Source organism: Astyanax mexicanus, chromosome 7 (genome assembly GCF_023375975.1).
Source record: "Astyanax mexicanus isolate ESR-SI-001 chromosome 7, AstMex3_surface, whole genome shotgun sequence".
Taxonomy (NCBI): Eukaryota; Metazoa; Chordata; class Actinopteri; order Characiformes; family Acestrorhamphidae; genus Astyanax; species Astyanax mexicanus.
The window spans coordinates 16,919,758-16,943,460 of record NC_064414.1 but is presented as its reverse complement, the minus strand read 5'-3'; the positions used below and the strand labels follow the sequence as shown (position 1 = coordinate 16,943,460).

Here is a 23,703-nt window from a genome sequence, read left to right as displayed (position 1 = left end):
AGCAATTCTAAACGTGATTTAAGCTAAACTGATTGCTATTGCTTATGTTTAGCCTCATGTCCCTCACTAAAGTGTGTTTCAGTCAGTTCTTTTATTTCCATTATTTTAAAGGCAGTGGGGGCTAATTGGCTTTTTACCTGGCACAGCTCAGTAAAATGCTTTGCATGCGCTCCCACAAAGACAGACATTGCATCGCTTGCTGGGTCGGATAAATGATTGAGAAAACAGAATAAAGCTCTGAATATCTCAGTTCAGTGTGTGCTTTGAGCGTTTCAGGATTCTGTTTGGAGGACAGCAGGGTACAGATGCTGGGGACATGTCCAGGGGAAATGTCAGCCATGCTTAGGTGGCAGTTGTTTTTCATTCTAAATACATTATAGTGAGTCCAGCCTCAGGGCTGTCTGCCCCAACACAATCACCCTGGACCGGCTAGGTGCTGATATTCGATTTTACCTACCTGTCTACAGCGATGGCCAGTAAGGCGTTGGTGGACACGTACAAGGATACTGTTCGTAGGTAGTTCACGCATGCGCACAGAACTTTGCCGTGGTCCCAGGACAGCTGTTTTACTACATAGTAATCCACCAGGAATGGGCAGCACACCACAGCCACGATGAAGTCTGAAATGGCCAGGTTTGAGATCAAGAGGTTGGTGAGGTTCCGTAGTTTCTTATACCGGGCCAGGGTGGCTATGAACAGGAAGTTGCCGATGCCGCACACCAGCATGATGCAGACCAGAACCACGCCGATAACAATCGTGGCCACAAAATATGCCAGTCCCTGCGTGGTGTCGGGCATCTCCTCTGCTGGCACCCCATAGTCCATGTCATACATGTCTAGGAATGGGTCTGGCTCCTCTGTTGGCTCTTGGATGTGAGGATCCACAAGCACTGTGGCCAAGTGTGTGATGTTCGCCATGTCAGTGATAATTACTGAAACACAAATCCCTGAGTGCTGCTGCGATCGTGATGTGCTTGATCCTTTGTCTGGTCAGGTTTTACAGTCAGTGATCTGAACGCAGGTCAGCCGAGTTGGTGGGGATTTCATGGCGGAGTCAATCCTTTCAACGTCCTTCTAAAACAGCTAGCAGATGTGTTTTACCTGTGAAATAAAGACAAAATGAATGTAACAGACAGTATAGATAAAAATCATCCATACAAGGTTGTTGATTTTAGTACATACTGAAAAATGACACCTAATAAAATTTAAACCATTACCAAAATGCTTTTCGGCAGTCTTACATTTATGCTCTTTCATGGTAACTATTATGAAAGGAAAAGTGTATGGGGAGGAGAGCCTATGTGCTTACAACTTTGTGTTATTCCTTGTAATTTATTGGTTTATGCACTACTGGTGTTAAACAATTTCCAGTCAAGGACTTTTATCTAATTAAAGGTGCTGTATGTTTAAAACCTAACTGCCCTACTAATTGAATCAATCAAGTAAACTTTGCATAAATATTACAGACATTTGGGATCACTTAACCTGATTAAATCAAACTCCAACACAAACTATTTATGAGACATTTAAGCCATAGAACACGAGTGGGAGTGTGTTGTCACGAATAACATCACGGCTGTGATTCGGTCGTAGGGACGAGCCGAAGGCGAGGTCGTGATAACACATGACCTTGAGTGTTCTATTGCTTTTATACAACAGTTTTTTTTTTTTACAAAATTAATAAAGAAAATAAATCAAAGAACTTTAAGAAATTCAGTTTTAATATGCTTTAATATGGACTGTGCCTTCCGCCAAAAAGTAGTTCCACAAAACCTGTAACAGAACTGAAACTAAACTCTAAAACGGTGTATGGTTCATACAGACTAACACCACGAAAGGTAGCTTGAAATCAGTATTGGGAATAAGTGAAGATGTTAACGTTAGGAGCGTGAAATAACACTAATACTCTCCTCTCCTGCTCCGCGGAGTCGTCTTCAGGTGAACGCTGCACATTTTTTGAGCATTTCTGCTTGTTTTGCTGGGTGGTGTTGGTTTTAGCTAGCCGGCTGGACTGTGGTTAGGTTAGCGTAGCTTGCTTTAGCTCAGCATTAGCTTAGCCTAGCCTGACTGGTAAGCTTTCTGGCTGTCAGACGGCAGTAACCGAGCGATTTTCTTTCCCTTTTTTCCGCTAAAGAAGAGCCAGTGCTACGGACTGCGGGCGAGCGTGCTGCGGCTGAGCGCTAACCTGTGCTAAGCTAACGCTGCTGCGGGTGTCCTGTGTGTATACGTCGTTACTCGGCAACGCGTCGGCGGAGTGATACAAGTTTAGTGTGAGATAGTGTGAGATGTTATCACATATATCAGTAAGGCTAGAACACTTCTCAACCAATCAGATTTTGAGGTCAGAACTAACTGTTGTATAATAACATGTAAAACACTTTTCCTATTGGCTCCTGCAACCATCTATTTGCATACTGGGTGTTTCCTCCACCTTTACTCACCATCCATGAGCAGTTATTCACTGAAAGTGGCTTAGTCAGGAATTTAGTGTTCAACATATATTTTACTGTTTGAATAGACACTATAAATGGCACTGCAACCTTATCAGATGATGCCTTTTAGCGATTCTGGAAAGAAAGGGTGAATTACTATATGAACTCCTGACATTTTACTTCCAATTAAATCTTATCTAACAAATGCAAAGTAGGTGGATGTATGCACAGGTAGCATCACCACCAAGTCTCAAAGCCTTTACCAAGAAAAAGCAAATCTTTCAAAGGTAAGTGTAAAAAAAGCAAACAGAAAATCATATGTGGTTTTTCACAATTTTCATTGATAATATCTGGAAAGTCAGTCTCCATCCACCTTCCATCAACTCTGACCAGCTTCCCAGTTACTGCTGAAGAAAAGCATCCCCACAGCATGATGCTGCCACCACCATGTTACACAGTGAGGATGATGTGTTTACACATCGTTTTGCATTTAACTTTAACTTTGGTCTGATCTGACCAGATCAAAATAGATCTTTATGTTCAGCACCTCCAGGAACTCCTTCAAGACCCTTCAATATTTTAGGTGACTCTATCTCATGAATCCAAGAGTGTGCAGATCTGTCCTCAAAGGTAAATATGCTACTTAGAAGAATCTAAAATATAAAACATATTCTGTTTTTTTTTGTTTACTAAATAATTTCACTTACTTTTTCAATATTAAATTTACAACATAAAAAATCATAAAAGAAAGAAAACACATTGAATTGGGAGAGGTGTGTACAAACTTTAGACTGATAATATATATGGTGTGTGTATATATATATATTTATTTCTTTTTCTAAAATCTGAAAGCATATAACTCTATTTTACCAGCATTACATTGCCAGTCAGCTGACATCCACATGAATTACAAATTACAAAGTTCACCTGATCTACAAATCTAAAAGTGCCGTTCCTTCACAATGTCTAATAATATGCTTCAATCACAAGCTGCATGCTCTTTATCAGAACCTCTAATTATGAAAATTACAGCATAAAACCTCTAAACTCTTGAACAATCTGCAGTGTCTTTTTGTTTAATCTGGCTTTTGGTAAAATTGCTTTTAGATAAAATTGTACATCTGAAAGTTGACAGAAATGGTTCAATGACATTTCTAATTAATCCTGTGGTTCAGATGAATTGGTAAACTTTATGACCACTAATCACCTAGTCTATCCTGCTTTGACCCGTGTCTAGCATGCAACCTCACCACAACATTCAGCATCAGGTGTTTTCCACTAAATTAAACTGATTTAAACAAGCCTGAGAAAGAAAGATAGAACTTTAGAAAGATGCCTTGTGTACTGAGGCAACATTTCATGAAAAGATCGATCATGCTTTAGGCACAAGAGGCAATAAGTACTAGCAAGCTCTGTCACACTGTCTGTAAAAAAACTCAGATATAAAGAGAGGATGGCTTTCACAGCAGGAGAAAGATCCTAAATACACCTTAAATCTACAGTGAAGTGTTTTTCCTCAGCAGATGCAAGGTTTTACTATGGCCCTTGGGAAACTGTGGATTCACCTTAACAAATGGGAATGGCTTTCTGCTCGAGTGTGGTACAGTTTCCTTTCGGAATGCAATACAGCCAGTCAGAATGTTTAGAAAATCCTGAGGGTGCAGGGATTCAAACCAAACATCATTAGGCCTTTGAAGTTGAGCCATAGTATTGTGCTTTCTTTACCACCCGTGTGGTGTCTCTGTTGATCTGAGTTCCCTTACTTTACCAGCCTTTCAAAGCACTTGTGTATGATACAGGGTCAGAGCAACTGGTGCCAGTTGTTTGAACAGATGAATCTTGGTGGTCAAACAGAAACAATGGTGGTCAGTTTAAAACATATAAAAAATAACTTTCTGGACCATCTGGTGACTAAGGGCATTCGTCAGTGCTAATGGTCAAATCACAGAACATCCTCAAGCAAACCTACCGTGATGGTAGGTGGCTGTTATTTCAGCTTCTGCCTATAGGTGGAAAGGATCCTATTTACTGAATATTTCAGCAGGAGCTTTGTATGCTTCTTGAAAAAATGTGTAGCATTGATCCAGAAAGAATATTTTCCAAGAGCTGCCATTGAAGTGCTTAAAGTACTTAGGGGTAATTAATTTCCTTTACCAGTGGTCCAAGGTGGCTGGGGTGCTGGACTCAATATGCGGCATGGTATTGCAAAGTCTGCTGGTCTACCAGTGGTCTGTGGGCATGAACAATGAACATGGCAATGGGTGCATGGTTTGTTGCTGCTGTTTAATCACTTATAGCAGTGTTTTTCAGTCCTGTCCCTGTCACCCCCTATTCAGAATATTTTAGAGGATTGCCTGCTTTAAAGTGGACATGAAACATTTCAGTTTGCACACGTTTTCTAAGGGATTAAATATAATGGAATTTATTTGGGAGGGAATTTTTTATATAAAATGTTTACACACTAAATTATAATATATTTATGTTTGTTACGTTTGAGCTAGGGCGCCGCCATTTTGCCCGTGCAGCACTGGTGACGTCACGAAGTTGGTTGGTTGAAGAGCCAGGTACATAGCTAGCGGTCAGGGTTAAGGAAAAGAGCTTGTTGTTTGTGGAGATTATGGATGGAGATGAAGCTGAACTTGGCTAACATGGACCTAACATTTGCTCAGAAATCTTTCCTGTATAAACCTGAGCAGAAATTTTCAGAGGCTTTTCTAAGAGTGAGACGTTTTAGAGGTGACTCTGTTCTTTCTAAGTGAAGTCCGTGCAAAAACCCTGCAGCGCGTCAACAGCAGGTACTGCCATCCAGTGAACTAGCTTGTTTATATACATTTAGCTACTTAACATGTAAAGTCCAGAGTTCATTAAGACTGAATGAAACGTACATTTAAGTGGATATTAAAACACCAAGGCGCTGTTTGGTTGATAAACCGTTCAGTTTAGAAGTTAAAAGGCTTGCTGGGTAGCTAGCTTCATCTAGTTAGTGTTAGCAAGTTAGCTAGATAAGTAGCTAACGCTAGCTACATTATCTTTTATCTGTCAGCTTATCTAGACTTTCGTTTTCTCTCGCTGCTCTGCTGGGTGAGCGTGTCGTTTGGCTCGTTTCTTGCGGCTCACAGCTGCTGCTTTTATAGTAGCTCAAGTCGGATGGTCTGTACATCCCAGCTGGTCAGAGGAATAAATAAAAATGGAGGAAAAAAGCCTCGGACTTCAGCTTATTTGTCCAGCACTAATGCTCCCAACTCAAAAACCTCTCCTCCACATAGTCCTGGTCTGGAAAGTGCTCGCCACTAACCCCTAGCATTGTGGACAACCGGAGGATTCTCGCACTTCAGCACCGCTAGCCACCACAGAAGAACAGCTGTCCACATAAAAGGCGAGGTGTGAAAGTGAATCTTTCTCTCATTCTTCACCCAATTAAATTTTACTACACGCAGGGGCAACACAAAATTGTCCCTCTTTGCATTGATTTTTGGTTTGGCTTTTATTTTCCATTGAAGAACGACTGAAGGCTAACAGTTTATGGTAGTTAGGCGTTCGAGAATCGACCTCGTGACGTCACTTTCAGCGCTGGGACAAGATGGAACTACACTTACTTCAAAAATGACATTTAGATTGCTTATTATTTTAATTCTGTTTTACTGACAGCTGTTAAGCTTGTACAAATACATCTTGTGACTTATACTAAACACTTGAAGTGTTTCATGACCCCTTTAACACACTGCAGCTCTCTCTAAAATATTAATGAAAGCAGAATACAATGGTTTGCAAATCTTTTTCAACCTATATTCAATTGAGAACACTACAAAGACAAGATATTTCATGTTAAAGAAACATCACATTATCTTTTAACGCTTAATAAAAGTTTGGGAAATGAGGACACTAATTGTTGAAGCTTTGTATGCTTACTTGATGTATAATGTCAATTGCTCAACACTCTGGTGTCATAATTTGCGCTTTAGAATGCACCACTCATTTTCTGTAATTAGGAGACAGGTCTGGACTGCAGGCAGTTCAGTCTAGTACCCGCATTCTTTTACTATGAAGCCACACTGTTGTAACACGTGTAGAACGTTGCTTGTTGTTGTCTTACTGAAATAAGCAAGATGTTCCTGAAAAACACATGGCAGCATGGATAGCAGAATGTGTTGTTTTAAAACCAGTATGTACCTTTCAGCATTAAAGGTACCTTCACAGGTGTGCAACACACACCCATACCATCAGAGATGCTGGTTTTAAGTCTTTACACTGAAAACACTCTGGACAGTCCTTTTCCGCTCTGGCCGCTTTTAGACTCTTTTGCCCGTTTCTGACACCTAGCGTTCAAACTTTGAATTTGACATTATAAAAACCTGCTTAACAGCGGGCCAACTTTCATTCTATTTCTAAAATACCTCGTGGGCCGCTCCAAAAAAGGAAACGGGCCGCAGTTTGGACACCCCTGGTCTGGAGGAAACAGCGTCCATGATTTCGAAAGAAGTTTTAAATGTGGACTCATCAGACCACAGAGCACTTTTCTACTTTGCGTCAGTCCAGTGAAGATAAGCTTGGGCTCAGAGAAGTCAGCTGTGTTTCTGGTTGTTGTTGATATCTGGTTTTTGCTTTGCATAGCAGAGTTTTACCTTACTCTTGTAGATGGAGCGACAAACTGTGTTTACTGACAAGTGTTCCTTAGCCCATGTGGTCATATTCATTACACGGTGGTTTTCAATGCAGTGCCACATAAAGGATTGAAGGTCATGAGCATTCATTGTCTATTTTCTGCCTTGCTGCTTAGATCCAGGTTTGCTGGGAGAAGGGAAATCAATAGATTTGCAGGGCAGAGAGCACCAGAACCAGAACTGAAGAACTGATGACCCTGCCTTATACAGTGTCCCTAGGTCCAGATCCACGCCTGCCTCTGGGTTAACATTTAACCTGTGGCATGCCCCTTGGGGAAAGCAGCATGGCCATCATGACCCAGAAGACACTACAACACAGAGACAACAAAGAGGCACATTAGTAGCAACACATAGTGGCTTTATTTTTTTTTTACAGAAACGTGTTACCAAACCACATAACTAAAAGAAGGATGACTACAAGTCCAACAGCTTCTAAGGAAAACCTTTAAACTACTTCCTCACAAACGTTTCACCCATACTTCTCCTCCAATCTTCCTCCCTCTCTAGTGTGAGGGCTTCACTGGTCCTCTTTATGCCTCACCTGGAGCTCTTCGTCTTTATGAGCCCCAGATGTCATCAGGGTGGTGAGCGTGCCACTGTGGGGGCTGGCACCAGATAAACAGATACTCCAGGTCCAGGCTCTGAGTGGTCCAGCAGACAAAGGCGCTTCTTCAATAGCAGCCGAAATCAGAGAGAGTGGGTGGAGCACTGGAATTGTGTTCTCTTGGATGATGGAGCTCCATCCAATATTTTGGGATGAGTTAAGAGGGTGGGAATGAAGTAAGGTGGCAATCACCCTACATCCTAAAGCTCTTGTTACAGAATGCAATCAAATAATCACAGCAATTCTTCAAAATCTTGTATTAGATTTCTCTGGACAGTGAAAACAGGAGGATAAACTTTTATTTTGGTGCATATTTTTATTTTGGTAATATTGGTGCACAACTACACACATATTATTACATAACATACTTTTTTTTCATGGTGAATTAATATATAAACCAATACTTCAGTAAACCAATAATGAAATATATACTTTTAATAACCATGTCATACAAAAACAGTCGTTAATTATAGTAAACATAAAATATAGGCCAGGGTATGTTGAAGAGTTTTGAAACTATTTTGGTCACTCTTGATCATATTCAGTAACCCATCTGTTACAATTTTTTTTCAGGAATATATACTCATACAGTATATTATATATTTTATTAATTATTAATTACGTAATCAATAACTAGTAACTAAACAATAACTAATGGCCAAATTTTATATTTTGCTATTAGTCGATATGTAATGAATGTACAGGGGTTAGACAACGAAACTGAAACACCTGGTTTTAGACCACAATAATTTATTGTCTCGACGGACAGTTCTGGTGGAAACAGGAGAATTATATTGCACACTGAATTCTGCCGTGATTTGATCAGCCGTGGTTTGTTGTTTTTTGGATACAATCTGGGTTAGCACCCGAACATCCCTTTCAGACAGCTTCCTCTTGCGTCCACAGTTAATCCTGTTGGATGTGGTTGGTCCTTCTTGGTGGTATGCTGACATTACCCTGGATACCGTGGCTCTTGATACATCACAAAGACTTGCTGTCTTGGTCACAGATGCATCAGCAAGACGTGTACCAACAATTTGTCCTCTTTTGAACTCTGGTATGTCACCCATAATGTTGTGTGCATTGCAATATTTTGAGTAAAACGGTGCTCTTACCCTGCTAATTGAACCTTCACACTCTGCTCTTACTGGTGCAATGTGCAATTAATAAAGATTGGCCACCAGGCTGCTCCAATTTAGCCATGAAACCTCCCACACTAAAATGACAGGTGTTTTAGTTTCCTTGTCCAACCCCTGTACGTGCAGCCCTGCTAACAATTCTCCTACCAGTCTCTGGTTAAAGCTCATTCACTGTTAATATTAAAATAATTAGCTTTTGATTTTTACTATTTTTTTTCTTTTACCGATTTTGAGTGAGGGCTCTGAAGACTGATAAGTGTGTAGGGGATGAAGTGTGCAGAGGTGCAGTAGATCTGAAGTGTGGATGGTTGAAGTGCTGCAGATTAATGGGTTTGATGCTAATCATCTAGCTTAAGTTGTAGAGACATAACAGAGAACAATTAAATAACACTGGGATTTTGTCCATAGAACCACCTACACTAGGTATTCTAGTTTTATACTGTGTTGATTTGTTCACAGAACTCATACAAAATCAAATCTCAGAAATAAAATCTCAAAACTGTGCAACAGAATAGTTTTACATTTACATTTAATTTTCTTGGTGCAAACACATTATGAATGTTTACCAATGCGTCAATGACTCACAAGTGGGCCCAATCTCATTTCAGCCTTTGCTCCTACCACCAGCCATACCTCTCTATTTGGGGGTAGGGTGGTAGGGTGTTCCCGATTCTTGTAGAGATAGTAGGGCAGGGTAAAGTGTTACAGGACCTTCCAATCTGTGATTTTTCAGAGGCATGAGAGTTATGAGAAATCAGGCCAAGGAATTTATGCACCAAAGAAACCCAAAAATAGTATATTTTATTTGCTTAAAAGTGATAAAACATAAGTCATATAATTAAAAAAAATAATTATACAACAAATTTAAAGCATTGTAAAATTTGGTTTAATACAGTTTCGATGTATGTAATTATTTTTCTTATAACATGCATAACAAACTGGCTTTCTAAATTTCATGTTCCACTTTAAATTGTTCAACAGTTACATTCTGGCACCTGAAGCTGCTGCATGGGAAAATTTAAACAGCTGAAAAGAAAAGTAGCAAAACTGTAATCTGAAGAAACTGAAATGTGGTGGGATTTTAATTTCATCATTTAAATAGTCTGAATAATTAAAATACTTATTGTACTTAAAAATACTTAATGTCTCTCTTCTAGATTAATTATCTTCACCTTTTTCATCTCTACTGACTGTTTTACATTTCTGTGTGCAGACTGGAAGTCAATTAAGAAAACGGTGAAAACGTGGATTTAGTTCACCAAAGAATGAAGCCGTGCAAAGTTCAGTGTCTGTTGTTTAAAAGGTTTTTATACTCCTGAATATATAAGACCTATGTGGATGTATAAAAAACTTTTTAAATTTAAATTTTTGACCAGTGGTAGGATGGTCCCCCCTTAAAGCCAGGCGGACACTGTGCGATTTTTTTAATCGGATGCGTTCTGGAGAGCTCAAACTGCACGTTTGAATCGTTTGTCGTGTATGAACAACGCCTGCGATTCATCTGCACACACTGTACGGTCCGACTGACCTGCTGCGGCGGGGGAGCCTAAATGTGAGTCTTGGTCCTCCCAAGGTTTCTTCCTCCTCCTGCAGCTCTGAGGGAGTTTTTCCTTGCCTCCGCGCTCACTGGGGCTTCTGTATTCTATATTATCTATGTTTAATGTTTTGCCTGATTCTTTGTCCTGTAATCATGTTTCTGTAAAGCTGCTTTGTGCCAACACCAGTTGTAAAAAGTGCTATACAAATAAATTTGATTTGATTTTAAAAATCCAGGTATGTTTTATTCCTTGTGTTGTTATTCCTATCTTCCTGAACCATGGTTGACCCAGTATTTCCAGCACTAAACACTGATCTTTGTGAATTCCAGTAGAATTAACATTAGCCTGAACAGTAGCGTCAGCATTAGAATAGTATAAGCAATAGCATAACATCAGCAATAAAAAAAAAAAACTACCTTGTTGACCTGGTTGACATTATACCATAACAAAACATACAACACAACATTTACATCAAGCTGTAGAGCAATCCAGTTCCCTGCTAAGTGTGAACAGAGAGGAAGCAGTGTGGACCCTTCCTGTCTCCTCCTTCACCTGTACTAAATATGAATAATACAGTGCTCCTCACGCCTCCAAGCGTCACAAGCTCGTACAATTTCTGTCAATTTCATCATCGGAGCTGATGCTCAGTTACTCAGTACTGTGTACTGTATGAACTGTGTGCTCCCGATGACAGCGGATGGCATCCTGTGGGATTATCTTGCTAGTTAATGGTATTAATGCCTCAGTTTAGATGCTGCTGTTTCACACAGAAATGCTCCTAATGTTGTGGTGGAGGGACAATAAGGGTTTCTGCCACCAGTGAGCCATTTCATTTCATCAGTATCAGTATCATTTATTAAATATGACACACCAGCAAAAACTACGGTGGCCCTGAAGTGCAAAACAAAGTTACAAAACTTAAAACAAATTTACAAAACTTAAAACAAATTTACAAAAAATTAAAACCAATTTACAAAACTTAAAACACATTTACAAAAATTACAATAAATGTACAAAAATTAAAACAAATTTACAAAAATTAAAACCAATTTACAAAACTTAAAACACATTTACAAAAATTACAATAAATGTACAAAAATTAAAACAAATTTCCAAAAATTAAAACAAATTTCCAAAACTTAAAACAAATTTACAAAAATTAAAACAAATTTACAAAAATTAAAACAAATTTACAAGACGCAAAACAATTTTACAAATGCTGAAACACTTTTACAAACTGCGATTTCTGATGGAAAGGGAAAGGAAAAAAATACCCACCTTTATCAAAACCACCATATATGAAATCACACTGACATACTCACAATACACTCACATACTCTCCTCCATGCCCATCCCCCTCATACAGAAAACTCAACAACAGCAGCAAAATATTCATAGAAATAATAATAATAAACAATACAGCAGAAATAATGATAGTAATAATTTCCCAAACCCGTATTCCTAATCAGGTCCTTATGGTCTTAATACTATGGTCAGTCATTTTTAGAATGCCCAATCTACAGAAAAGTGGGTCAGAAGGGGCATCAAATCCGGACCATAACATAGCATGGATCATTTTTTCTGCAAAATGAGCAGTTTCTTCAGGTGACCGGGATATGTGTTACACCAAATAATATTACAATAATTTAGGTGAGGTTCGAATAATGTCTTGTAAAGTGTTAGTAGTGCTTCACTGGGTTAGAAATACCTCAATTTGAAAAATAATTCAATAGGGGTGTGACGAGACACTAATACCACGAGACGAGACGAGACTCGATATTGGGTTCACGATAACGAGACGAGATTTAAAAATTGCATTTTAAAGAAAACTATTTTTTTTTTTGGACAAAATCATATACCGCAAGCGTAACAGACTGGTTTCTTTCACACATTGATTCTATAAGGAATAGAAATAAGAATAAAAATAAAAATAAAACTTTTCTAGGTCTTATATAGTGCAAACAATAAGTGCAAACCACAACCAGTCATATTAAGTCTATGGTTTGTGTTTTTTCTTGTAATTTAACTATGCATAACCATAATCAGTCATATTAAGACTATGCTTGAAGTGCAAACAGAGACAGAACATGTTTTTTTAATACAGTACAGAGCTAAGAGATTAGTACAGCTGCCTATGAAACGTGTAGGATTTACTTATAGTATTTATATATGGTTTGTGTCTTGTTGGTCACTCTGTTACAGATTATTGTTTCCACTGGAGCCAAAATGCAGCCAGACATACAACTTAAAAGTAGCATCTTCTATATCAGGGGTATTTAATTATATTAAATAATTAAGTGCTATATCCTGTAAGGTTGTTTGAACTGAATGATGTAAAAATATAGAAGAAGAAGAAGAAGAAGAAGAAGAAGAAATGCCTCTCTGGACAGATTTTGTTTACATTTATCTCTCTGTCGCGCTCGGCGTGACTAGTTTCCGCCCGTTCTCCCTATCTCCTTATAAAGGCGGTTTTTCACGGCCGCGGGATTGTGACCCTGAAAACACTGGTTCGATCCCGCGTGAGGAGCGGTGTGTTTATTTATTTATTTTTTCCTTACCGCATCTGCATAGATCTGATTGACTGAAGAGAGCGTTTGGTGATCTTACCCCACACGTGATTGGTCTGTGAGTTTACTGCGCCGCACAATTAAATCCTTCTCAGTAGTTTATCGGTTTGGGTCCGCATTGGACAACGTTTGGGTCCGGACCGCGGTCCGCCCATTAGTGACCTCCGTTCTATACAAATGCCCGAATTTTCCTCTTCTGCTGAGAGCTACTCTCACACTCGCTGCTACTGGGTTGCCAGATCCCTCTGAAAAAGTCCACTAAAAAAAAGTAAACATTATTTTTTTTCTCCCGCGAGACAGGTTTCAGCTTGACGAGAAATATCGTCACATTTAATCTGGTGACCCTGTGGACTCAGCCTGGGTCACAGCAAGCGGGGGGAGGGGCCCCCGTTTGGTCGATGCGAGCCAGCCCACGGGTTCCGGCCGGAACTCCGCTGCAGAGAGCAGGACCCCACAAAATATCGTCCACACGAGAACCAACCCCCGGAGCCTGCCCCAAGCCCTCGAGAAGAACCCATGCCGACGGAACCAGATCTAAACCCCCGCCGGCCCTCCACCACGAAAGCATGGCTCACGGGATGTGGACTCCATGAGAAGCGTCAAGGTCCCGCCCACTCACGATGCCTCCAGCTCGAAGGTCACGATATTGCTGCCGTGCTCGACTCAGGGAGCACCATCACCCTGGCCAGACCATCCGCCATCCCCTGGGTCCAGCCCCGTAAAGAGACCTGGTGTCCATGGAGATGTGCGCCACGTTCCAACGGCGCATGTCTGAGTGGGAACCTGCCACAAGGAGTGGCAGGAGGTAGATGAAGAACCCCGAGGGGCAACCCCGCCCACCTCGCCGTTCTTCATACAGAAAAATCGCCTCCTGTATCGCATGGTCGAGGTGAATGGCGAAAAGGTCGAGCAGCTGCTCCTGCCCCGCAGCCGGATCGACGCCGTAATGCACTTGGCTCACCAACACCCGCTGGGAGAACATCTGGCAGTTGAGAACACTCTGGCCCGAATACAGCAGTGATTCTACTGGCCATCGATCCACGCTAAGGTAAATAACCACTGCAGGAGATGCGTGACATGCCAGCTGACCAGCCCATACAAACCGCTCCTCATGAGTCGCGTGGGTATCCCCAAGGAAATTCTCACTGACCAGGGAACCCCCTTTGTTTCCAATCTCATGAGCAACCTCTGCCGGATGCTGCAAGTAAAACACCTCACTACATCAGTCTGGCATCCCCAAATGGACGGCTTTGTGTAACGTTTCAATCAAACTCTGAAGACAATTTTAAAGAGACTGACGAAAGAAGATCCACGCGACTGGGACCACCTCCTCCTCCTCCACATGTTCTTCCCTGTGCAGGAGGTTCCCCAGGCCTCCACTGTGTTCTCCCCGTTAGAACTCCTGTATGTGCAGAAGCCCCGCGGGCTCCTCGATATAGTGAAGGAAGCCTGGGAGACCCAAACCTCACCATTCAGGTCAGTGATTGAATATGTCCAATACATGCATGACAAAGTTAACAAATTGCTTCCTCTCGTCAAAGAACACATGGAGGAGGCCCAGTGAGCCCAGCAGTGCGTGTACAACCGCCCCGCCCAGCTGAGGGAATTCCACTTGGGCGACCGCGTCATGGTGCTGATCCCCACCACTGCGTGCAAATTCATCGCGAGCTGGCAGGGACCCTACACCGTGGCTGAGAAGATAAGTGCAGTGGTCAGGCAGCGGCCCTACCGGCTCCCTGAGGCTCCCCAAGACCGTGAGAAGACAGCCTTCGCCATGCCCTCTGGCTTATGGCAGTGCACGGTGCTGCCGTTCGGCCTCCACAGGGCACCCACGACGTTCCAGAGGCTGATGGACATTATCCTCCACCCCCACCAGGCATATGCCGCCGCGTACCTGGATGACATCATCGTCCACTCAGAGACGTGGGCAGAGCATATTCTCCACATAGACCGAGTCCTCAACACCATCCATCAGGCCGGTTTAACAGCAAACCCGAAAAAATGCCACCTGGGGCTCGGGGGCTTACCTAGGGTTTCGCATTGGGCGAGGGACGCTACGACCCCAAGAAAAAAAGATCCGTGCCGTGAAGCACTGGCCGCCCCCCGCACCAAAACCAACGTCAGGGCTTTCCTCAGTCTTGCTTTCCTTGGTCTTGCCGGCGATTACCGCCGCTTCGTGCCCCACTTCGCATCAATCACCACACCTCTCACGGATCTGATTAAGAAAAACGCCTTGGAGAAGGTGGTATGGAATGCCGAAGCCCAGGCCGCATTCACCGCATTAAAGAACAGGCTGACCTCTGAACCAGTGCTGAAAAACCCGGACTTCGAAAAACCATTCATACTGCACACCGACGCTTCCGAGACAGAGCTAGGGGCCGTGCTTGTGCAAGACTTCGAGGGGGAAGAGCACCCCATCCTCTACCTCAGCCGAAAACTCCTCCTGGCCGAGACCCGTTATGCCGTCCTAGAACGAGAAGCCCTGGCGATCAAGTGGGCCGTTGAGGAGCTCCAGTTCTTCCTCACCGGTAGGACATTCAAGTTAGTTTCTGACCATGCGCCTTTACAGTGATTATCAAAACACAGAGACTCTAATGCGCGTGTCACACGCTGGTTTCTGTCCCTACATGAATTCTCGTTCCAGGTACTGTATCGCCCCGGCTCAGCCCACAGAGACCCGGATGCCCTGTCCCGGAGGCCCCCACGAAGCACGGGTTCGGAATCCGCGTACTGAGGGGAGGCACTGTGGCCGGCGGAGGCCAGACCAGGGAAAGACCGCAGGCGCTGACACCAGCTCCGCTTCCCGCACGGCTGCACTACTTCAGCACCACGAAACGGACAGTGTGGACCTGTGGACCAGTGTGGGCTGCCGGCCGTCGAAACTAGAAAGACGCTGCCGCTGAAGCCGAGCCTCAACTCCCATCCGGCCGTGCTGCGAGGGTTTTTCCTTTTTTTTATTTTTTTGGGGGGGGTTTTCGCACTCTGTCTAAAAGACAATAAATACCACCTCGGGGAAGTTTTTGTTCAAGCTCCTGTGTTCTCCGTGGTCCTTTCCGGCCCGTGCGGCCCACAAGATGTAGAGGAGATAATTTGTCCTTGAGTATGTCAGAGAGGATGTGCAGGGTAGTCTCATCACGCCTCGCCTTTCACTGAGTGGTGAAGAGATAATGATGGGATGCCGATGATCCTGCAGCATCGTTTTTGTAGCCTTTCAAGCTCCTCTGAGAGTGTTTTATCAGTCCACTCCAAACTGCCCTAGCATACTCAAGGATTGGACATATAAAAGTCAAGTATAATTGTTTTAGAACATCACATGCAAGACCAGATCTTTTGGCAACAGTGAGTGGAAAATTAAATATTTAATGTTGGCATTGCAAGATGCACAGCAAATTCTGTTTTTTGGAATAAACTCCATGAGAGTTAATATCAACTTATTTTAAGTGTATATGCGTGACCATCGAATACACTCTATAACAGAATTAAAGTAACTGAGTTGGCCTTTTACCTCTGTTCAGGAATTAAATTCGAACTGTTGTGGGAGTTAAAATATATGCCCTCATTTAGAGTAAAATAGAGCTCTCAGCTGAAGTTAATTTTATTTTTTTGTTATTAAACTAATATTTAAAAAAAAACAAAACATGGTAATATTTTTAAATCCTGGAACATTTAGGAATAAAAATGACAACAAAAAGCATCATTACTCATTACAATAACAATTTTATACTCAACAAGTGTTTGACAGTGTATTTTTTCATTGCATGGGAACTTTATTCCTGCATTGCAGTTCTCAGTGCATTGCCAGCACTTTGTCACACTTCACAGTGCAGAAAAGGGTAACTTGCTCTTACAGCCAACAACACGTCAGCTAGACAAACCATTTTTACACTGATGGTAAGCTGGGATTGGGGGACATGCCTATTAGAGAGTTCAGTCACACTCCTCAACACCTTGGAATAAACTCTGAAATACTACATCGCCAAAGAGTTCCAAACTCTCACAAATGAGAATTACTACCTTTTAGGGCAGCAATATATATGTATCAAATGAAAACAGATGAGGTAGATGCAGTAGCTAATTTTTTCAAAAAAACAATGCATCTCCATTGTTTAGCTCTAATGAGTTTAATAACGTAAAGCATGTTGCAAATCGGCGTGTCCGCCAAATAACGTAAAGCAGCGTCATGTCTCAAAACCACATTATGAAGTTTTTTTTTGCAAATATTACTTCATTATTACTTATATAACCGAGTTTATGCAAAGTGACCATCGTAGCCTACTTTATTGATTTGCATGAATAATTGATACAATTACTGTAGAAATGATAGAGACGATAGAAGGTAAGTAGCCTAATAGACACTTTTCTATCGTCCCCACGATATTCATCGTCATATCGCACAGCACTAGTAGAGACCCCATCAGGAGCTCTGTAATTGTAAGATCATCTGCATGAAGTAGGCAAATGAGAATCCAGACTTGAAGTGCACACAGAGACTAAGTGATTAGTACAACTGCCTATGATACAGCATGTCTCCATTTTCTGGGAGCAGTTTGGGCACTAATTATGTCTTCTGCAGTTAAAAAGACACGTTCACTTTTGACAAAGTGTGTTTGCATTGTGCTTGTATTAGCCGTGGTGTACGGCAGCAATTTCTTCCAGTACTTCCACATGGTTCATATCTTGTCGGTCACTGTGTTACCATTTATTGTTTCCGTTGGGAATCCAAAATGCAGCCAGACATACGACTTAAAAGTAGCGGGAGCATCTTCTTTTATGCGAATGCCAGAATTTTCCTCTTCTGCTGAGAGCTGCTGTGACTGCTCAGCCACCATTGCTACTGTGTTGCCAGATCCCTCTTAAAAATCCATACTAAACTTTTTTTTTTCTTTTGCCACGAGATCTCGTAACACCCCTACTATTTCCTGTTCTAAATGTAATTTGCTTCACAAGATCAGAGGCCTGACCTGCTCACTTCTCCCCACAATACTACCATATCTATTGTTTACAGTACAGGCCAAAAGTTTGGACACACCTTCTCTTTTTCTTTATTTTCATGACTATTTACAATGTAGATTCTCACTGAAGGCATCAAAACTAGGAATGAACACATGTTGAGTTTTATGTACTTAACAAAAAAAAGGTAAAATAACTAAAAAAAAAATTACATTCTTGAAGGAGTTCCCAGAGGTGATTAGCACTTGTTAGCACATCTGGATTGGGTTCAGGTCCGGTGACTGTGGAGGCCAGGTCATTTTTTTGTTAAGTACATAAATCCACATGTGTTCATTCATAGTTTTGATGCCTTCAGTGAGAATCTACAATATAAATAGTCATGAAAATAAAGAAAATGCATTAAATGAGAAGGTGTGTCCAAACTTTTGGCCTGTACTGTATATTAAATGAGAAACACTGATGAGCTGAGAGGACTGAATGCAGCAGCTGTTGAATTCTGATACTCATCAGCTTTCCGTCTTCAGAAAAACAGGTAAACTAAAACAAAACTTCAGACTTCAGAGAAGAAGCTAATCAAAGCCGTGCCTCAGGTATCCTGAATCAGTACCATATCAATATCCAAAAACATTGGCTGTGAAATTTCATCTGTTGCCACCATATACCTCAGTAGAATGGAAAAAAGGTTTATACAGATCACCCACACCCAGTTCCACACTTGATTAAACTGCTCCCTTCACATTTTATGTAGAATACCAAGGTTTTATAACAGCATGTATCCATCTGCGGTTAGAATGCTACACTCCTTTTCATTATCGAATTGTTTTACATTACACTGAATGTGCATAATTGCATGTGTTTGAGCTGCACTGTAACCAATGTCTCTCAGTTAGTTCTGATATGGCAATAAAGTTGTGAAATTAAATATCTTTAAAATGTCACTTCTGATGTTATCAGTGGTAGTAATATGATGTTTGGAACTGCATTGGCTGCATTGGCTATTGACTTCCTGTAAAAAATCAATCAAAATCAAATGTATAAATAATCATACAAATATCTAAAGTACTTGTTTCTTCAGACAGAGTGTAAACAGTAGTTGTGTTTAAGTCTGAGATGTAAAGCACCCACTGTCCAATTTCCAACTCAGCTGACCATGTCACACCGTAGCCTGTGTCTATCTCTGTTATCCTGTCTTGTGTCCCTAGCCATGTGCTTTTTTAAAAACATGGCATTTTTTAGGTTATCCTTCTGTTTCCGCCCCAGCCCCGCCCTAGCCATTAGTGTTGTAACCTCTTGTTTCATTTGTAACCCCGCCCTCTCATGGCTTTCACAGGTGTCCCAAATGTGTGCCTGAGTATATATACCCCATGTGCTCCCTTTGTTGCCTGTCGTGCTTTTTGTTTGATCGTGTCCTGTTACTCTGTCCGGATCCTGTTTATCTGTTTTGTTTAGCCTCATACCTGCTGTGTTTTTTTGTCTTCAGTGCTCCAGGTTTGCTTTATGTAGTTTGTTTCTTTATTTGTTGTTTTTGCTTGTTTGTTTCAGTCTTTTAGTTTATCCTCTGTTCCATAGTGTTTTGTTTGTTACCTTTTCTTTATATTATTCCATAGTGTTTTGTTCTTTGTTTATTTTGTTAAATGGAAAATAAAGACTTGCGTTTGCATCCTGCCTCCTCTTCCGAGTTACAGAACCACTGATCTTGTTTATTTTCCACAAGGTTTGGTTTTCCATTTTTTTAGTCACTTTTTATTACAGATACTATATAAAACATGAGGGCCAAATTTTGAACATTGTCATTTCATTGTATTTTTTTTCTACAGTGTGTAAGTTGGTTAAGTTAATGTTTGCTTATTGTGGTCAATAACAACTCTAAAGTAAAAAGAGCAAAACACTTCATAACTTAATATTAATAATTATGTATGATGAACCAGGCCTATGCATTTGTCCATATCAATGCACAACAAAATTTAACTCACATAGGATCCAAATAAATCCTTTATTATGAAAATGTTCTTATTTAAGTCACAGTATAGTGTAGCTATAGTTTAGCTTATTAGTTAACAGCACTTTTTTTCAATCATTTTGAAATAATATGTCCAATGAAAAAACTACATTCCTTGATGAACGGAAAAAACTTTAAAATGACCTGAAATAAACTCTTTTTACATTGACTTCAATTGAAAGTTTACAAGGTGATTTCTCTCTCCTGTGAAGTTGCTGTTTTGGAGATAAGTGTTTTTCATTGAACAGCAACAATATATATATATATATTTGTATTTATTTTGTAGGGATAGGGGATATACAGTATATTTGACGATTTTTTGTGCAAGCCTCTCAGTTGATAAGTATAGAAGTTAAATAAATAAATAACAGGGGGGCAGGGGCAACCTTACCTTTTATCTATTTTAATATGAAATATTCCTAATATAAAGTATTAGCTACTGTTGCTGAGGGGTTAGTATATAATAATTTAACAATGTGGATTTTTTCTAAGACACACCAGAAAATACTGCCAATCAAACAATCAAAGGACTTCTTGGCATTCCCACACAACCCAACAAAAATGTTCTCTTAAATCTAAAGTAGTGCAAGTTCACTCTCATCGTTAAGTAATAGTGTATTGAATCTCCATCTTGATGGCTGACATGAAATATTATACCATTATGCTCTGAGATCATTTATTGAAATTACTTTCATCTATAACAAATTTGAAAATGTAAAAATCTGATAAATTCAGGAGAAAGTTTTACGGTATAGGCAACAATAAGTATAGTCTCTACTTGATGGATTTTGAGAGTGCAATATATCCACTAAATTTAAATCCATGGCACAAGTTCTTACAGCTGCCAGATGCCAGTGTTAGAAATAAATTGGTCAGAGTTGTCTCATTTTTTATAAAAGAAAGTATTAATGTCTGACCGTGGTAATAAGATCTTAGTAACTTGAAAAAAAGGTAAAAAAAATATTGTTGCACACATACCAACAAATGCATATTTCCCCTTTACAGACACAGCTACGGGCCATTCTATTTTTGGTCTCGAGAACAGTGCATTCATTAAAAAAATTATGATTGTGATAAATTGTTATAACGACACCATTGTTCTTTGTGCTATCCTGAAAATGATACAGGGTACATAATGTTTAATTTGAAATATCTTACAAATAAAGTGCATTTACTGCAGCACAAAACAGAAGAACCCAAAATTCTGTACAGTACTGGCCAATCACTGGAACAACTTGAACGTAACATAACTCCTTTGAGTGATGGTATGTTCATATCCAACATTCTACACAGTCTCTTATGAACAAAAATCTGAGGGTCCTGTAGCTACCAGCCACAAGTTATTCTCTCCTAGAGATTTCCATCTGGTTCCATCTTTCCATTTGGGTCCATAAGGAACGTTTCTTCCTCCTCCGGAGAGACTTACTCTAGATGATTCCCTTCTAGCAGGTCTGGTTGAGCTTTATTCCTGTTGGGGAGCACTGCTGTCTGTTCGTGTAACGCAGAAAGTGAAACAGCATTATGTTCTGTTGGAGGACATCCCCTATGAAGAGTGATGTATTAAACATTTAAGGAGTTCTTTTGTTTTCTGTGTGAGTCATGTCTGCAGGCTGGTTGCAGAAATGCAGATGCAGCATGGTGTAGTACAGCAGTGTCCTTGGTAACCACATACTTTAAAGCAAGAGGTGGGGTAGCACTGTTGTGCACACCTGTATTTTCGCTTGTCTTGAATTTTGAATGGCATATACTGTTCCAAGAAAAAGTATGTTAACCCTTTAGGATTACTTGGATTTCTGCATAAATTGGTCATTAAAGGCATGGTCGTCCTGTAAAGATGACTGCAAGAGCACAGCGCAGAATGATCAATGAGGTGAGGAAGAATCCTAGAGTGTCAGCTGAAGACTTACAGAAATCTCTGGCACATGCTAACATTTCTGTTGACAAATCTACATTAAGGAAAACATGAAACAATGATGGGGTCATGGGAGGACACCAGGGCTGTCAAAAAAAACAACATTTCTGCACGTTTGAAGTTTGCAAAAGAGCACCTGGATGTCAAAGTCAAAAGTCAAAGTCAAAGTGGTTTTTATTGTCATTTCAGCTATATACAGAGTACACAGTGAAACGAAACAACGTTCCTCCAGGGACCATGGTGCACATAAACACAGTGTAGACAGAACAATAAGTGCAACAGTACAAAAGTGCAGACAGACAATACAACACAATACAGACAAAGAATAATAAATAACAAGACAGTGTGCAAATTATGCAGTGTGCAAAAAAGACCAGTGAGGTAGTAATTACTCTATTACACAGTGTGCAATAGAGTCCAGTGAGGTAGTAGGGTTTTTGGTGCTTCCATTTTCTGGGGTAAGTGGGGTAAGAGTGTGTGCGCATGTACAGAAAAAACATCAGTTCAGTCTCTGCAGTTAAGGAGTCTGATGGCTTGGGGGTAGAAGCTGTTGCAGAATCTGCTCGTGCTGGACCGGATGCTGCGGTACCTTCTTCCCGAAGGCAGGAGGGAGAACAGTTCGTGTGAGGGATGGGTGGGGTCATTCACAATGCTGGTTGCTTTGCGGATGCTGCGGGTGGTGTAAATGTCCGTGATGGAGGGGAGAGAGATGCCGATGATCCTCTCAGCTGTCCTCACAATTCGCTGGAGGGTCTTGCGGTCAGAGACGGTGCAGGTCCCAAACCAGGCAGTGATGCAGCTGCTCAGGATGCTCTCAGTGGTCCCTCTATAGAAGAGTGTGAGGATGGGTGGAGGGAGACGGGCCTTTCTCAGCTTCCAGAGGAAGTACGCTGCTGGGCTTTCTTGGCTGTAGAGCTGGTGTTCAGGGTCCAGGTTTGGTTATCAACTTGGTGCTCTTAACAATCTCCACAGAGGACCCGTCGATGTTGAGTGGAGAGTGGGTGTGTTGTGCTCTCCTGAAGTCAACAACCATTTCCTTTGTCTTGTCCACATTCAGGTGAAGGTTGTTGACTGTACACCAGTCTGTCAGCCGCTGCACCTCCTCTCTGTATGCTGACTCGTCGCCTTTGGTGATGAGACCCAGCACGGTTGTATCATCGGTGAACTTGATAAAGCTGTTAGAACTGTGTTTTGCAGCACAGTCCTGAGTCAGCAGGGTGAACAGCAGAGGACTCAGGACACTGCCCTGGGGGGCCCCAGTGTTCAGTGTGATGGAGCTGGAGGTGCTGACCCCGAACCGGACTGACTGGGGTCTCCCCGTCAGAAAGTCCAGGATCCAGTTGCAGAGGGGGTGTTGAGGCCGAGCGAGCTTAGCTTCCTGATGAGGTTCTGTGGGATGATGGTGTTGAATGCTGAACTGAAGTCTATGAACAGCATTCTGATGTAAGTGTCCTTCTTCTCCAGGTGGGTGAGGGAGAGATGAAGAGTAGTGGTGATGGCATCGTCCGTGGAGCGATTGGGACGATACACAAACTGCAGGGGGTCCAGTGAAGAGGGCAGTTGTGTCTTGATGTTCCTCATGACTAGCCTTTCGAAGCACTTCATGATGATGGGTGTAAGTGCAACGGGACGGTAGTCATTGAGGCAGGACACTGTGGACTTCTGGGGACAATGGTGGTGGACTTGAGGCACGTTGGGACAGTGGCGCTGCACAGGGAGATGTTGAAGATGTCCGTGAGAACATCTGTCAGCTGGTCTGTGCACTCCCTGAGCACTCTGCCGGGGATGTTGTCTGGTCCTGCAGCTTTCCGTGGGTTGACTCTGCGCAGAGTGTTCCTCACGTCCACTGCAGTCAGGCACAACACCTGCGCGTCCGGCTTGGGCATGGTCTTTCTCACCAT

General features: G+C 41.5%; 1 protein-coding gene across 1 annotated transcript in view; it reads right to left on the bottom strand.

The window, feature by feature from the left end:
• The window catches only part of prokr1b (prokineticin receptor 1b), a 43,970-nt gene that overhangs the window by 6,974 nt on the left and 13,293 nt on the right, over nucleotides 1–23,703 (bottom strand). Inside the window, exon 2 of the mRNA XM_007247407.4 lies at nucleotides 458–1,101. Within this exon, the coding sequence (XP_007247469.1) occupies nucleotides 458–918 (461 nt within the window). The 5' untranslated portion in view covers nucleotides 919–1,101. The remainder of the gene's footprint in view (nucleotides 1–457; nucleotides 1,102–23,703) is intronic.